We start from the raw sequence: 17,171 nt of genomic DNA, 5'->3' as shown, positions 1-17,171 counted from the left end.
GGAAGCAACAGTTAGAACTGGACATGGAACAACAGACTGGTTCCAAATAGGAAAAAGGAGTACATCAAGGCTGTATGTTGTCACCCTGCTTATTTAACTTATATGCAGAGTACATCATGAGAAACACTGGGCTGGAAGAAGCACAAGCTGGAATCAAGATTGCTGGGAGAAATATCAATAACCTCAGATATGCAGATGACACCACCCTTATGGCAGAAAGTGAAGAGGAACTTAAAAAGCCTCTTGATGAAAGTGAAAGAGGAGAGTGAAAAAGTTGGCTTAAAGCTCAACATTCAGAGAACAAAGATCATGGCATCTGGTCCCATCACTTCATGGGAAATACATGGGGAAACAGTGGAAACAGTGTCACACTTTTTGGGCTCCAAAATCACTGCACATGGTGATTGGAGCCATGAAATTAAAAGATGCTTACTCCTTGGAAGAAAAGTTATGACCTACCTAAATAGCGTATTGAAAAGCAGAGACATTACTTTGCCAACAAAGGTCCGTCTAGTCAAGGCTATGGTTTTTCCAGTGGTCATGTATGGATGTGAGAGTTGGACTGTGAAGAAAGCTGAGCGCTGAAGAATTGATGCTTTTGAACTGTGGTGTTGGAGAAGACTCTTGAGAGTCCCTTGGACTGCAAGGAGATCCAACCAGTCCATTCTGAAGGAGATCAGCCCTGGGATTTCTTTGGAAGGAATGATGCTAAAGCTGAAACTAACTCCAGTACTTTGGCCTCCTCATGCGAAGAGTTGACGCACTGGAAAAGACCCTGATGCTGGGAGGGATTGGGGGCAGGAGGAGAAGGGGACGACAGAGGATGAGATGGCTGGATGGCATTACTGACTTGATGGATGTGAGTCTGAGTGAACTCCGGGAGTTGGTGATGGACAGGGAGGCCTGGCATGCTGTGATTCATGGGGTCGCAAAGAATCGGACACGACTGAGTAACTGAACTGAACTGAACTGAAAATATCCTGGGAGCAAAATACTTTAACACTGAGAAAATAAGGTAGGTAGTGTTGGTTGTGTCATGGACATGTTAACTAATGTATTGAAAATATTACTTAAAAAGGACACATAGCTAGTTAATGGCAGAGCCCTGTATTCACTTTAGTTTATTTTATAGAGCCGGTATTAATAGTGTTTATAGTGGTTACTGTATGCCACACTCAGGTTAAGTACTTTGAATGCACAGGTTAACAAACCTCCCAACAATCCTGTATACACTGGAGGCTTAGAAAAGTCAAATACCTTGCCTGTGACAGATAGTCATAGGAAGTACTGGACCCCATTTCTGTCTGACTCCAAAGCCCATGCTCTTAACTTTTATGCTTTTTGTTTAGAATCTTGGATTTGGGGTTAAGAAATTGACCTAGTCTGAAAAGAATCTTCTCTCCTTCATTTTAACCAAATGATAGCTTTATTTAAATATAATTAATTCTCATGGTTATGTGTATATAAACACTTATTGTTTTGAATTCTTGATTTCACTTCCTTGTAACTCTTTGCCTGACTTCTGAATTTAGAGACTGATCAAAATCAGAAAGGCAAAATTTTTGAGCTGTCTGCATTTCCTTCCACTCATCAGTTGTCTAGTTTTGTTCAGGAGGATTGTCTCCATCCTCTTTTCACTTACACCAATTTGCATGCTCTCCCTGCTCCCCAACCCCAAATTTGTTCATGTATTTCATGTATCACAGAACATTTATAAATGTGTAGTTGGAGGTAGGAAGTGGTAGAGAACATTGTTTAAAAGTAATCCTTTTTCATTCAGTGAGTGTAATACTTATCGAATAATTTCTTATTTCAGTCATCCTAACTTATTTACCCTTTCCTCCTATATCTTATTTTTCAACCATTAAATTGCATCCAGAGCTTTTTAGAGCCTTTTCTCAGTTTAGTTTATCTTTAGTTATGGTTCCTGTATCTTAAAGGTGTGATGGACCAGTTTATCAGTTTCTGTATTATAACCCTGTTAAATTTTTGTTTTAGATGCTAGTATGTTGTATTACATTTAACTGCATTGCTGTATTACTGGCTGAATTACATTAAGGTTTTTTGTTTGTTTGTTTTTTAGTTATTCTTCCTAACCTGCAATCAGAAGCTACACCTTGCCTTCTATCCATAGATCTATTTCATGTTTTGGTAAGTGTTCAGTAAATTTTCTTTTTAAGTCACTCAAGTTTATAAGTGTTTTCCTCATTCAAATTTATGTTCTTTGTTCAAGATTATAAATACTGATCTTGAAAGTTTAGTCTCTTTTTTCCATTCCCTTTATAAATAGATAAAGATTTGACTGAGACCATCAAAATCACTTTAAAAATAAAACCACATTTACCCTTTACATTGTAATAGATTGTAGTCTAGTTGATTATATTTAGTTAGTGTCTATACAGGCAGACTTTTTCTAATAATATGTTTTCCCCCTTCCCCTTTTTCTCAACTTGTTTACATTATAAGCAGTGAATAATGGTGTGAGCTGTCTTAAAATTGTTAATTATTCGTGATGTGGACCAGGCCATGGGCACATCTAGGTGTTTCCCAAAACACCTATGGTTAGTGACAACTGTTTTGTGAATTTCTTGTACAGTTTTTCCATCTCTCTGACCATTTCATTCCTTCAAGACAAGTTTTCTAGAGAGCCATGGTAAGGTTAGGACCATGGACTTTGTGGATGCAAGGTTAGCCAGTATCCTCTACCCTGTGGTTGTCACCAGTGTCTTTTGAAATTTCTCATGGAAATCTTGAAAGAAATGCTGGAAACTGGACCTTACCCCTGATATAATTATTTGATTGGACTAGGGTGGGGCCTATGTATCAATGTTATTTTAAGAGCTCTCCAAATGGTTGTAATGTTGAATCCCCTAAAACCACAAGGTTGAGACTATTACCTAGAACTAGAATAAGTGGACCCAGCAAAGGGATAAATCTGTTTGATGATGGCTTTTATCCTCTGTTTATGGTATATTATATTCTAAAATATCCTTTTGAATAATTAGGAAAAATATCGTGGTTATTTAAAAACACACATGGTGCAGGATCTTGTATTCTTTACATTTAGTTATGAGATAACTTGTGTTGGTCCTTTTGCTACCCATGTTGATGTCGATTTTCTCTCATAGGTGGGTACTGTGTTAGCATTCCCGTCCTTGTACTGGGATGATGCTGTTGATCTGCAGCCTTCACCAGTTAGCTCTTCGTATAACCACCTTTATCTCTTCCATTTGATCACCATGGCACACATGCTTCAGATACTTCTTACCATAGACACAGGTAAAGCTCCCATCAGTTGTTAATTGTAAATAACATTTGCCTGTGATTTACTAGGAAAATTAATTATGCTTGTGGTTAACCATTCTGTATTATGTCTCTTACTGAGTGATCGTTCATTTGTTTCTTTACGGATGCTGTTTAAAAGGAAAGGTAGAACTGTGACAGGAATAATTAGCTAAACCACTTGATTCTCTCCCTTGCAGCTACTCCCTAGGTACACAGGGAAGCCATTTGGATCTGCTTTTTCTGCTCTCTTTCTTTTTTTGTCCAGATTCCTCAATGTCAAGGTTGGAGATTAGTCTCTCCAATGTTTGTCCCTGCCTAAATACTCTGAGCCTTTTGATAAGCCTGTCTATAAAACATTGTCGATTCCTCCACCTAGAATGATAGTACTTGGTTCATTTTATAGCATTTATCACATGGTGTCTTATTTTATAGTTATATCTTACTGCTGTTCCACTCTTTTTCCTGCTTCTCCTTGCTCCTTCATCCCTACTGTAAGCTTCTCGAATAGGGAACATTCAAATTTCAGAATCTTTCTTCATAAGCTTCAAATGGTTAGCAACTTCTGTTACACCCAGTAAGAACTCAATGAATATTTTTTGGATAAAAATATATATATATCCTTGTTTGAAGATACATGGGTAATATTACCATCATGGAATTGTGATATAGTTGTCCTTTTAGATTCTGCTCTTAATAGAAAGCAAAATTGGGTTTTGAGTATCAGTGGTCAATAATGGCTACTGAAAGTTCAGATAATTTAGAGGACAAATAATTAAAGTGATCTTAGAATAGTATCTAGCAAAATTAAATACACATCTACCTTTTGACCCACGAGTCCCACTTCTAAGAATCTACCCCAAAGTTCTACTGGCAGAAATATGAAAGAATATAAGCACAAGATTATTCATTGTAGCATTATTTGGAATAACAAAAAACTAGGTGATTGGCTGAGTAACCTGTGGTGTACCCATATATTAGAATGATGTGTAGCTATAAAATGGAATAAAATCTACTGAAGAAGTGAGCTCAAGGATATTAAGTGAAAAAAAGTAGGGTACAGAGCAAAAGTTATAGTATAATACCTTTCCGTAAGATATTTTATGTGTATTTATGCATATATATGCTTACATATATTCATATTTGCTCTTTTTAAATAAATGAAATGACAGAAGTATAAATGGAAAACAAAAAAGTTACCTGTGGTACAAAGTAAAGAGTACAAGAATTTATGCAAAGATTCTTGTGAATGTTTTTTTAATGTAGTTGATCTTAGAACTCTAATTATACTTAACAAAAAAAATCTGAATGGCAAAAATAATTTTTTGACAGTTGAAAACAACAAATGAATCTAAGAAATACATTGAGAAAATAATTGCTTAGTGACTTTAAAAAACAGTATTTCAACTGTACTTTCCTAGTAGGGTATATTCTGATAATGGAGGAACTAAAAAAAAAAATCTTAATTTGAACTCAATTAGTAGTATCAGTGGTACTAATATTATTATTTTGAAATTATTTTAGGTAATTTTTAAATCAAGTAAGTGATTGTGTTAATGCCATTGGGAACTGAATTTTCAGTATGAGAAGGAAGACACACAAAAGTAAATTCGGAAAAATTAAATATAAACCGAATAATCTCCCAGTCAGAGTCCCTACCAGTTGTTCTCTGATTATCAGCAAACTAATTGTAAGTTTATTTAGCGAGGCAGAAGACTCAGAATAGCCAAGTCAGTATTGAAGGAGAAGAACAAAGACAGAGGACTGATATTACCTGACTTTAAGATTTGCTAGAAAGCTGTAGGAATGAAGACAGTGTAGTATTAGTGAAAGAACAGATAAATGAATCAGTGGAACAAAACAGAGCCCAAAATACACCTACATAAATATAATCAACTGATTTTTGACAAAGGAGTGAAGACAAGTGGAGGAAAGACAGTCTTTTCAACAAATGGTGCTAGAACAACCGAATACCCACATGTAAGACACAGACACAGATCTTACACATTTCCCAAAAATTAACTAAAAATGAGTTTTAGACCTACATGTAAAATACAAAACTCTTAGGAGAAAACATAGGAGAAAATCTAGGTGATTTTGAGGATACAGTGACTTTTTAGGTACAACACCAAAGGTACAATCCATGAAAGAAATAATTGATAAGCTGGACTTCTTACAATTTAGAACTTTTGCTTTGCAAAAGATTATTATCAAGAGAATTAGAAGATAAGCCACAAACTGGTTAAACATATTTGCAAAAGATGCATCTGATAAAGAACTGTGATCCAGAATATACAAAGGACTAAGATTCAATGGTAAGAAAACAAACAGCCTCATTGAAAATGAACAAAAGACTTGAACAGACACCTTGCCAATGAAGATATCCCGATGGCAAATAAGCATATGAAAAGATGTTCAGTATCAGGTGTCATTAGAGAATTACAAATTAAAACAACAACGAGATACCAGTATACATTCATTAGAATGGGAAAAATCCAAAACACTAACAGCATTTGCATATTGACAAGGATGTGGAACAACAGGACCTCTCATTCTTTGCTGGCAGGAATGAAATCAATGCCACTTTGATACCATTTGGCAGTTTTTTACAAAACTATCATACTCCTACCATGCAGTCCAGCAGTCACACTCCTTGATACCTACCCAAATGAACTGAAAACTTATGTCCACACTAAACCTGCACACAGGTGTGTATAGCAGCTTTATTCATAATTGCCAAAACTTGGAAGCAACCCATATATCCTTGTGAATGGACAAATAAACTGGTACATCCAAACAATGGAATATTCTTCAGTTCTAAAAAGAAATGAGCTATTAAGCGATGAAAGGACATGGAGGAATCTTAAGTGTATACAACTAAGTGAAAGAAGCATATTTGAAATGGCTACATATTGTATGATTCCAACTATATGACATTATGGAAAATGCAAAACTATGAGATGGTAAAATGATCAGTGGGTATTGGCAAGAGTTAGGGGAGACAACGTGAATAGGCAGTGTGCAGAAGGCTTTCAGGGTAATGAAACTATTCTGCTGGATACAATAATAGTGGGTACAACTTATTATACGTTTGTCAAAACCCATAGAATGTACAGGGATTCCCTTGTAGCTCAGTTGGTAAAGAATCTGCCTGCAATGCAGGAAACCAGGGTTCAATTCTTGGGTGGGAAAGATCCTCTGGAAAAGGAAATGGCAACCCACTCCAGTATTCTTGCCTGGAGAATCCCTTGGACACAGGAGGCCTGGAGGGTTACAGTCCGTGGGGTCACAAGAGTCAGACATGACTTTGAGACTAAACCACCACCATAGAATGTACAATAGCAAGAGTTATCTCTAATGTAAGCTATGGACTTTGAGTGATAATGATGTGTCACTGTAGGCTGTAACAAATGTGCCAGTGGTGCTAATACTGGGGGAGACTGTAGGTGTTTGGGAACAGTAGGTATATGGGAAATCTGTGCTTTCCACTCAGTTTTGCTGTGAACCTAAAGCTGCTTTAAAAAAATAGTTTATTAATTTTAGAAAGTGTTCTAGTTTCATTCTTTTACATGTGGTTGACCAGTTTTCCCAGCACCACTTGTTAGAGATTGTCTTTAATCCATTGTATATTTTTGCCTCCTTTGTCAAAGATAAGGTGTCCATATGTGCGTGGATTTATCTCTGTGCTTTCTATTTTGTTCCATTGATCTATATTTCTGTCTTTGTGCCAGTACCATACTGTCTTGATGACTATGGCTTTGTAGTAGAGCCTGAAGTCAGGCAGGTTGATTCCTCCAGTTCCATTTTTCTTTCTCAAGATTGCTTTGGCTATTCGAGGTTTTTTGTATTTCCATACAAATTGTGAAATTATTTGTTCTAGCTCTGTGAAGAATACCATTGGTAGCTTGATAGGGATTGCATTGAATCTATAAATTGCTTTGGGTAGTATACTCATTTTCACTATATTGATTCTTCCAATCCATGAACATGGTATATTTCTCCATCTATTAGGGTCCTCTTTGATTTCTTTCACCAGTGTTTTATAGTTTTCTATATATAGGTCTTTAGTTTCTTTAGGTAGATATATTCCTAAGTATTTTATTCTTTTTGTTGCAATGGTGAATGGAATTGTTTCCTTAATTCCTCTTTCTGTTTTCTCATTATTAGTGTATAGGAATGCAAGGGATTTCTGTGTGTTGATTTTTTATCCTGCAACTTTACTCTATTCATTGATTAGTGCTAGTAATTTTCAAGATATTGTTACATGGGTGTGTGCATTTGTCAAACTTCATCAAATGGTGCATTTAGTATTTATGTATTTTATTGCATTATAAAATTTACCTCAAATCAAAAAATCATATACAAACACTGAACTCTTTATTTATTAATTTTATTTTGGACTGCGCTGGGTCTTCATTGCTGTGCACAAACATTCTCTAATTGCAGCGAGTAGAGGGCTACTCTCTAGTGGTGGTGCATGGGCTTCTCATTGCAGTGACTTCTCTTGCTGTGGAGCATGACCTCTAGGTGCTTGGGCTTCAGTAGTTGTGGTGCATGGGCCTAGTTGCCCCACAGCATGTGGGATCTTCCTGCACCAGGGATCGAACCCGTGTCCCCTGCATTGGTAGACAGTCTTAACCACTGGACCACCAGGGAATTCTGAAATTGAGATTTTCACTAATAAATTGAATAGTAAATTCATAGATTTATCTTTCAGAATTTCTTTTTCAGACCTCCCCCTTGCACAGATACAGGAAGAGAGTGAAGAGGCTCGTTCTGCATCTTCTTTCTTGGCAGAAGTTTCTCAGTATACAAGTGGGTGAGTAACAGCCCATTAGTCCAGTCTATTTCAGTATTGTTTTTATAATTACACATCTTTGTTCAGTTGTTTGACAGTATCTCTTGAACCATTTTAATTCCAGTTTTTAAAAATCAGTTAAAGGCTTTTGGAATAACAACAAATAAAAATTACCCATTCATTTGTTTCTGAGATTGAAAACAAGTTTTGACACATCTTTATTCTTATAAACTGTTACAGGAATATAGGCAAAAGATGATAGAATTTTAACCAGATGCAGCAGTTAAACTTTAAATAAATGTAAAAAGTTGAAAATAGGTTGTTCTTTTAAAGCAGTTCATACAGTTAATACACTTAACTACTGAGTTTTTTTTAAGGCTGTTGTGAGTAATATGTGAAATATATTGACAACACAGAGGTTAAAACCAAAAGTGCAATAGAGTGCTCTGCTGAGCGTCATCTGCTGCCAAGTTTCCCTCTTTGTTTTCGTCTTCTTCATCAGTCAACTTTTTTTCAGTTTAAGTACTGAATATATGTGTATTTATCCTTACATTAATAGACTTTATTTTTTAGAGCTGTTTTAGGTTTATAGAATACAAAGTAACCAAGAGTTTCCATTTCCTCCCTCCCACCACCAGCTTCTCCATTACGTCTTTCATTTGTGTGGTACATTTGTTAAGGTGATGAACCAGAATTGATACATTGTTATTAACTATATAGTCCATAGTCTACATTAAGGTTCACTTTGTGTTATAAGATTATAGTATCATATAGATTATTAGTTTCACTGCCCTAAAAATCGCCAGTTTTAATACAGAAATCAGGAAAGTATTAAATTTTTTAAGCTAATTTAGCTGCTTTGGTTAGTTACTGATAAATGCATTTGCTCCACATTTCATTACAAGGGTTAGGAAAAAGAATAAAGTTGTTCTTTGCCTTAAGAATCTACCTCATAAAATATGCAAGATTTGTGGTTTGCTCTAAGAAACTATTAGGAGATTTAAAGACTGAAGCTATAGCTAGTTAAATATTTTGTTTTAATGTTTATCGTTAATGCATAAAAAATTATTTAATGCTGAGGTGTGTTTTTGAAAGGGGATGTATTTACAATCTGGGTGTTCATCTGATTTGTATTCTGCTCTGTTCTGGAATTGTTGCCTCTCAGCTGCATTGGGTGTGGTATTCCTGGCTGGTATTTATGGGTCTCCTTGAAGAATGGCATCATCCCGTATCTTCGCTGTGCTGCACTGTTTTTCCACTATTTACTTGGAGTAACTCCACCTGAAGAACTGTTTACCAGTAAGTAGGAAAATGAAATCACAGAGTAGTAAATAAGAGACTTTTTTGTTACTTTCAGCCTCAAGGGTGAGAGCAGGCAAAACCACTTCTTTATTCCTCACACTTTCATCAGTGTTCATTCCAAACATGTGTGCCCCTGCCCTGGTGTGGGTAAAAGGTGAGACCAGAAACCAGATTAGCCTCATAATCTACAAAACCTATTCATGGCTCCTATCTATGTACAACTTTTGTATTTGAGCTTACAAAATGCCTTCATGCAGTATAGGACAGATAAGAAATTACAAAGATTGATTGGCTTTAAAGAAAGAGAACTGTTTGGCTTTATAATATACTCTGTTTCTTGAAGTTTGAACATTTGATTGTAACTATTATGAAATAAATAAAATGCTGCTGTGAAAGGCCTGTTGTGTTAACCGAGGCCCTGGGTATTTGAGTAACAGAATAATTTCCTTTCTTCTTTACTTGCCTTAAATCTACATCAAGGTAGAGAAGGTTTCCTTGTGGCTTTGTTTGGGTAAAAATCAGAAGGTTTGTATGATTTTGGAAGAGTCATCAAATTTCCTCCGAGATGCTTTCTTTTGTTCTTTTCTCAGGTCAACCTTAACAGGGTTCTTTATCTTGAACTCTGTTCAGTAGGGCTCATTAGATGTAGGTTTGTTCTGATTCTGTACAAATAGGATAGTGCTTTCTTTCCAAGTGATTGTCAGCACAGATCTGTGTTTTCATTCTTTAAAAAGTTATTTATTATCTTGTTGGTGCTGTCGTATGGCAATGGATGAGATAAAGTCCTTTCTTTTGTTGAGAGGAGATGAAATATAAGCCAGTAGATAAATACATGTAGTATAATGTCAAATGGTGGTAAGTGCTACAAAAAAAAAATACAGCAGGTCATGAGAATAGAGAATGCTGGGGCAGAGTCATGGAAGACTTCTTTGTGAGGAGACATTGAGCAGAGAGATCAGAAAAGGACATGGTGTTGAACTGGATGGAGAGTTGAAGGAAGAGTATTGTAAGCAGAAGGAACAGTAAATGCAAAGCGTTCGCTTGATGTCATCAAAGAGTAGTAGAGATGAGTGACTGAAGCCTAATGAACAGGGGGAGGCAGGTAAGAGATGAAGTCAGATCAGGTAGGGCCTTTTGCCACGATAAGCACTTTTGTATTTTGTATTTTGGGGGTGGTTTGATGTTGGAGAAGTCTGATCAGGACAATGACTCAAATCAGATTCAAAAGGATCACTGTGTCTTATTTATCATCCACAGTTTTACAAAGTATACTCTATAGGCAGAGTATAGAAACGAGCATAAACAATGAAGAAACTCTAGACACAGGATGACCAGGTAAGAATAATGTACTTATTAAATATATTTTTGTTTTCTTGTAGATGCTGCAGAAGGAGAGTACAATGTACTCTGTAGCTATTTATCTTTACCCACAAATTTGTTCCTGCTTTTCCAGAAATACTGGGATACTGTGAGGCCCCTCCTCCAGAGGTACTGCGGGGATAAAATATCATTATTGGATTATTATACAGTTTGGAAATTTTAAATTTAAAATACTTGCTAAGCTTTTAGATTGATTACCATTGATTGAAGGTGGTGGCAAAAATACACAAGGTTCCTAATTCACACACCCACTCCAGTACCCTTGCCTGGAAAATCTCATGGACAAAGGAGGCTGGTAGGCTACAGTCCATAGGGTCACAAAGAGTCGGACACAACTGAGTGACTTCACTAATGGGCCACCAGGATTTCTGCTTGTTCCACCATGACTGCCAATCATTGTGCTCAAGTTCCCCACAGCTGCTGTCTCATCCCTGCTTTAAATGGGGTGGAGGTGGTGGTGAAGTGAGGATAAGTCATGTCAGCAGCCATACAGTCACAGTTAAGCATCAGAAGAACCCAGAGTGGGGCAACAATAGTAGCGTATCTCATATGGTAGCACATATCTTAGAAAGGTGACTGAGGAGGAAATAAAAGTCACAATGTAATATTACTCAGCCGTAAAAAGGCTGAGTAAAAATAACTAACACCTTTGAGTTAGTTCTAATGAGGTGGATGAACCTAGAACCTATTATACAGAGTGAAGTAAGTCAGAAAGAGAAAGATAAATATCATATTCTAACACATATATACAGAATCTAGAAAAATAGTACTGAAGAATCTATTCACAGGGCAGCAGTGGAGAAACAGCATAAAGAATAGACTTATGGACATGAGGAGAGGGGAGAGGGTGAGATGTATGCAAAGAGTAATGTGGAAACTTACATTACCATATGTAAAATAGATAGCCAACGGGAATTTGCTGTATGTCTCAGGAAACTTAAACAGGGACTCTATCAACCTAGAGGGGTGGGTTGGGGAGGGAGGTGGGGGGGAGGTTCAGAAGGGAGGGGATATATGTATACCTATGGCTGGTTCATGTTGAGGTTTGACAGAAAACAACAAAATTCTGTAAAGCAATTATCCTTCAATAAAAAAAATTTAATTAATTTTTTAAAGTCATTTGGTAACTCAAAAATATATCCATTTAAATTTCCCATGGGGAAGTGTGCTTTTCTTTTATTCAAGATTTCTTTGTACCCCCATACTTAATTGACCCTTCTGCTTGCTTACTCTCTACCCTTCAAATCTCTAGTCTCCTAACCCTATCTTTCTACCACCATTTTCCATCTTTTTTTTTTTTTTTTTTTTGAGATATAATTGACATATACCATGGTTTCAATAGTCAGTTCTCATCATGTTACTCTGTTTCCCCCATTAAAGATCCTGACATACATTTCTGACACTTGGGGAGGGTGTTTTTCCCACACATCCAACAAGTAATTCTTCAGCATTAGCTGGGTGTCCTACAATTCAGCTCAGTATCTACCTGGAGATAGTGTCAGATCCCACAGGCTGAGGGCTCAGTCCTGAAAACATGACAACATCACATACTTCAGAAAGAACCAGGCTGTCACAAATCCAGGCTGTCTCCTGTGCTGACCAAAAGGTTATATAGCGTGATTAATTTGTAGAGCAGCTCAGAGAACTCAGAGAAACGTTTTCCCTACTAGTGCATCAGTTTTTTATAAAAGGATATAACTCAGGGCCAGCCAGATAGAAGAGATACACAGGGCAAGGTATGGGGAAAAGGGAGCAGAACTTCCACACTCTCTGAGCACACCACTGTCCCCGAATTGACACGTGTTCACCAACCTGGAAACTCTCCAAACGTGGTGAGTTCTCCTAGCTACCAGCCCTCATACTTGTGTTCAGTCTTGGTTTGATAGACATAGGTTTAGCCCAAGTAATTCCATTTGTGGCTTCTCATCTCTGTTTTAACATTATCAGTCACAGTTAGTCTTTTCAGTTTTCTCCTCTTTTCTTTTCTCCTTTTTCTTTAATCTGTGTCTTGTTGCCTGCATGCTCAAGTCAGGATTTGTGTGAATGTCTGCCCATCTCTGGCCACCTTTCTATGTGTTCTCATCTCTTCTTTTGGGTGCTTTTCCGTGTTTCCTCATTTCTCATGAGGTATTCTGATTTCCAGTGTGATAAAAATGAATCAGATGGATCCAAAAAAATCATTACCATCCTTTGTGTTGAGTACAATCACAGTAGGTTATACTAATTTTATTTTTATATTGTTGGAGTTTTAGCCTGCCATTCTAGTTTAATGTTAAAAATTCAAAGTTTGAAATGCACAGTCTGTACCATTCCTGGCTCTGCTGGCCTCAAAGCCTTTCCTCATCGTCTGCTCTGAGAGATGATGAACTGACCTCACTAGGCCGTATTACCCGGTCTCCTTTGTCAGTTGGCTTCAGCCTGTGGGAGGCACTGGCAGGATATTGGAAGCCAGGAGGAAGAGAGAAACCTGTGTTTAGGTCACCTCTCCTTGCCTTGTGGGGCATTCCTGACAGTGGCTATAGCTCTTCTCTGGCTCTAGTTCCTGCCAGACAAGTCTACTATAGTTCCAGCATCCACCTGCTGCAGGAGAGGGGGACCCCATCCAGGGCCCAAGAGTGGGCTCTTTTCTAATACTCAGAAGTGAATTGTCTGAGGAGACACACGTGCTGCCAAAGCAAGAGACTTTATTGGGAGGGGGTGCCCAGGTGGAGAACAGCAGGGTAAGAGAACTCAGAAGAACTGCTCTGCCATGTCTCAGGTTTTATGGTAATGGAGTTAGTTTACGGGGTGTCTCTGGCCTATCACTATGACTCAGGGTCCTTCCTGGTGACACCTACATCACTCAGCCAAGATGGATTCCAGCAAGAAGGATTCTGGGAGGTTGGTGGGATGTATGAACTGGCATTTCCTTTTGATTTTCCTGAATTCTTCCGTTTGGTGGTAGCTTGTTAGTTCTGCATTCCTTACCAGGACCTCCTATTATAACTCATACAGGTGGATAGTATAGTGCGTAGCCAGTGCAGGTGGTTTTGGTCCTGGTTCATCTGATTCACCAGTGACCCTTAGCTCCAACAATACCATTCCAAAAATACTGTTTTGTTCCTCCAGCCTGGCAAGGGTAGTAGCTTCCTGTTATTGGCTGATCTTCTTGTTGCCTTGCTTTTTTGTCTCCTGGTTGGCTTCTCAGCCTTTCTGTCACCTTTATTTCCAATTTCTGGTATTAAATTCCTTCTTCTTAAAATACTGAGCATAGTTTATGTTTTTCTAGTAATAGATAAACCCTTTAAAAAAGAAATTAATAGAAGATTTGACGGAGGATAAATAGGAAGACATTAAAAAAGGGGAGAAAAGAAAAGGAGAAGAAAGAAGAGGCAAGATGTAAGGTAAAAAGAAGTCTAGCAGACAGCACATGGAAAGAAGGGGCCAAGAGGTTTAGCGAGGATGGCTCGATGAATATTGCACTAAAGTTGTGATGACCCATTTGCTTTTCTCTCTGCTTCCCATACAGGTGGTGTACAGACCCTGCCTTACTAAACTGTTTGAAGCAAAAAAGCACTGTAGTCAGGTTGGTTTTACTTCTAAGTCCTTCCGTCAGCTGATGAGTATGCTTTCTAGTCTTTTCATTCTCACTCAGCATACTATTTCTTACATTTCTGTTATGTCTTGCTGAAAATTTGATTCTTCCTACAATTGATTTTTTTCTTGGAGTGACTGTCCTTTCCCTCTTAAATTGTTTGGCACCACCAACTCCTATTTCTTAAGCTAATGCATACCTATTAAAAGGCAAAGGAAGAGATGGTTTCTTGGAGCTACTACTTATTAAAATGAGAGGGTAGTGACAGTATTCATGTAAATTACTTTTTTTTTTCCTTTTGAGAATGAAAATGTAAGTAAAACTATTCCCTTTTCCCCATCTCCTCCTTTCTATATGCTTGGAGACTACTCAACAAAAGTTTTCTTCAGCCCCCCATCTCCTTTAAGTTTTGGCTTAATCAAAATCCATCTCTTCCTCAAGGACTGATTTAAATATTACCCTCTCCCTGAAACCTATGCTAACATATCCTCTCATATCTATAACCCAATTTTAGCAATTTAGAGATTATACCTCCTATGCTCAGAGGCAGTAGTATTCTCATCACCAAGAAGGGTTTAAAAGATGAGTACATATTTTAGGACTGTTAGTCTCACACAAGTCATTTTGTGTCTGTTAGACATCTGCTGTTTCCCCAGCATGGTACCAAATTAACATTACTCCTGGAGAGTTAAAAGATATATAACACATACAGGTTTTGGTCATAGGTAGTTTATAGTCTAGTTATATTCATAAACTCAAGAGATAAGATACAGTATAATAATATATGGAATATACTGTTAATGCTAATAGAAAGTTAAAGAGTAAATATTCTTAATGATATAAGTTTAGCTTTAGAGGAGATAATTTTTGCTGCACACAGAAGGAATTACAAAATTTGAATTGATTGGGATTTAAGGAGAGAATTTCCTATTATTCATATTATTTCAGATGACATTTCCTGTTATTCAGATGACCTTTCCCAGGGCATACATGCAAGGCTTTTGTTGTATTAGTATGGTGAGAATGAAAAATAATACTTAAAAACATGTATTAGGTACTAAGTATATTATGTTTTGCTTCAATATCTAATTGAGTTCTCAGCAGCCATTTGAGGTTCCTTGATACTGTTATTCATATTTAACATTTTTTCAATCAGCATGAGTATTTAATGTTTCTCTCCTCACCCCACCCCCTAACAAAATGTTACTAAATTGATAGTCTACCTTATGACTGAGGGAGCATAATATATTTATTCTCAGTTTACAGACCGGCTAATATAGAATTAGGTTCAGTGGCTTGTCGAGTGTCAGAATCTAGGATTTGTAACTGGGCCAGTTTGATTGCAAAGATTGTGTTCTTAACTGCTACTTTATATTACTTCCTAGACAGTATAGAAATAACAGAACAATTTAGTCTTAGGAAATAGTAGGAGTTGGATTTGGAAAGGAAACATGGCTGCTGAAAGATCTGGAATTCTAGACTGAAAAGTTTGGATAAATCTAGTCAATGGTAGAAATTACTACAGATTGCAAAAATGAATCCCTAAGTTTTTTGTTTTGTTTTTAGCTGTGCCATGTGGCAGGCTCTTAGCGCCCTAACCAGGGATTGAACCTGTGCCTCCTGCAGTGGAAGCAGGACCACCAGGGAATTTTTCTCTCATTATTTTTAAAACATTCATCCTTCTATTACTTGGTCTGTTTTTGACCTAGGCTTATTTACTCACTGCCATTTAAATTATATTTCTAGGTACCCTAGAAAAAGAAATAGTTTGATAGAGCTTCCTGATGACTATAGCTGCCTCCTAAATCAAGCTTCTCATTTCAGGTAAGAAGAATTTTTTTTTTTTTTTTTTTTGAGCTTGCTTTTAGTACTACCACCACTAGCAAATTTTAATTGATGAAGAAGTCACATAACATACAATTTTGTATAATTCATTGGCATTTCAGTTCAGTTCAGTTCAGTCACTCAGTTATGTCCGACTCTTTGCGACCCCAGGAATTGCAGCACGCCGGGCCTCCCTGTCCATCACCAACTCCCGGAGTTCAATCAGACTCAATGTCCATCAAGTCAGTGATGTCATCCAGCCATCTCATCCTCTGTAGTCCCCTTCTCCTCCTGCCCCCAATCCCTCCCAGCATCAGAGTCTTTTCCAATGAGTCAGCTCTTTGCATGAGGTGGCCAAACTACAGGAGTTTCAGCTTTAGCATCAGTCCTTCCAAAGAACACCCAGGACTGATCTCCTTTAGAATGGACTGGTTGGATCTCCTTGCAGTCCAAGGGACTCTCAAGAGTCTTCTCCAACACCACAGTTCAAAAGCATCATTTCTTCGGCACTCAGCTTTCTTCACAGTCCAACTCTCACATCCATACATGACCACTGGAAAAACCATAGCCTTGACTAGACGGACCTTTGTTGGCAATGTAATGTCTCTGCTTTTGAATATACTATCTAGGTTGGTCATAACTTTCCTTCCAAGGAGTAAGCGTCTTTTAATTTCATGGCTGCAATCACCATCTACAGTGATTTTGGAGCCCAAAAAAATAAGTCAGCCACTGTTTCCACTGTTTCCCCATCTATCTGCCATGAAGTGATGGGACCAGATGCCATGATCTTTGTTTTCTGAATATTGAGCTTTAAGCCAACTTTTTCACTCTCCTCTTTCACTTTCATCAAGAGGCTTTTGAGTTCCTCTTCACTTTCTGTCATAAGGGTGGTGTCATCTGCATATCTGAGGTTATTGATATTTCTCCCAGCAATCTTCATTCCAGCTTGTGCTTCTTCAAGCCCATAATGTACTTTCTCATGATGTAGTCTGCGTAGAAGTTAAATAAGCA

At 37.5% G+C, this 17,171-nt stretch overlaps 1 protein-coding gene across 1 annotated transcript in view; it reads left to right on the top strand.

Annotated features, from left to right (window-relative positions):
* UBR1 (ubiquitin protein ligase E3 component n-recognin 1) overlaps nt 1–17,171 on the top strand; it is a 156,221-nt gene that overhangs the window by 111,937 nt on the left and 27,113 nt on the right. Inside the window, exons 38-44 of the mRNA XM_010848042.1 lie at nt 2,084–2,151; nt 3,129–3,279; nt 8,014–8,101; nt 9,246–9,379; nt 10,762–10,870; nt 14,271–14,327; nt 16,083–16,160. Coding sequence (XP_010846344.1) covers nt 2,084–2,151; nt 3,129–3,279; nt 8,014–8,101; nt 9,246–9,379; nt 10,762–10,870; nt 14,271–14,327; nt 16,083–16,160 — 685 coding nt within the window. The remainder of the gene's footprint in view (nt 1–2,083; nt 2,152–3,128; nt 3,280–8,013; nt 8,102–9,245; nt 9,380–10,761; nt 10,871–14,270; nt 14,328–16,082; nt 16,161–17,171) is intronic.

The sequence above is a fragment of the Bison bison genome, unplaced genomic scaffold (genome assembly GCF_000754665.1).
Source record: "Bison bison bison isolate TAMUID 2011002044 unplaced genomic scaffold, Bison_UMD1.0 scf7180017864259, whole genome shotgun sequence".
NCBI classification, from domain to species: Eukaryota; Metazoa; Chordata; class Mammalia; order Artiodactyla; family Bovidae; genus Bison; species Bison bison.
This window is presented reverse-complemented; position numbering and strand designations above follow the sequence as displayed.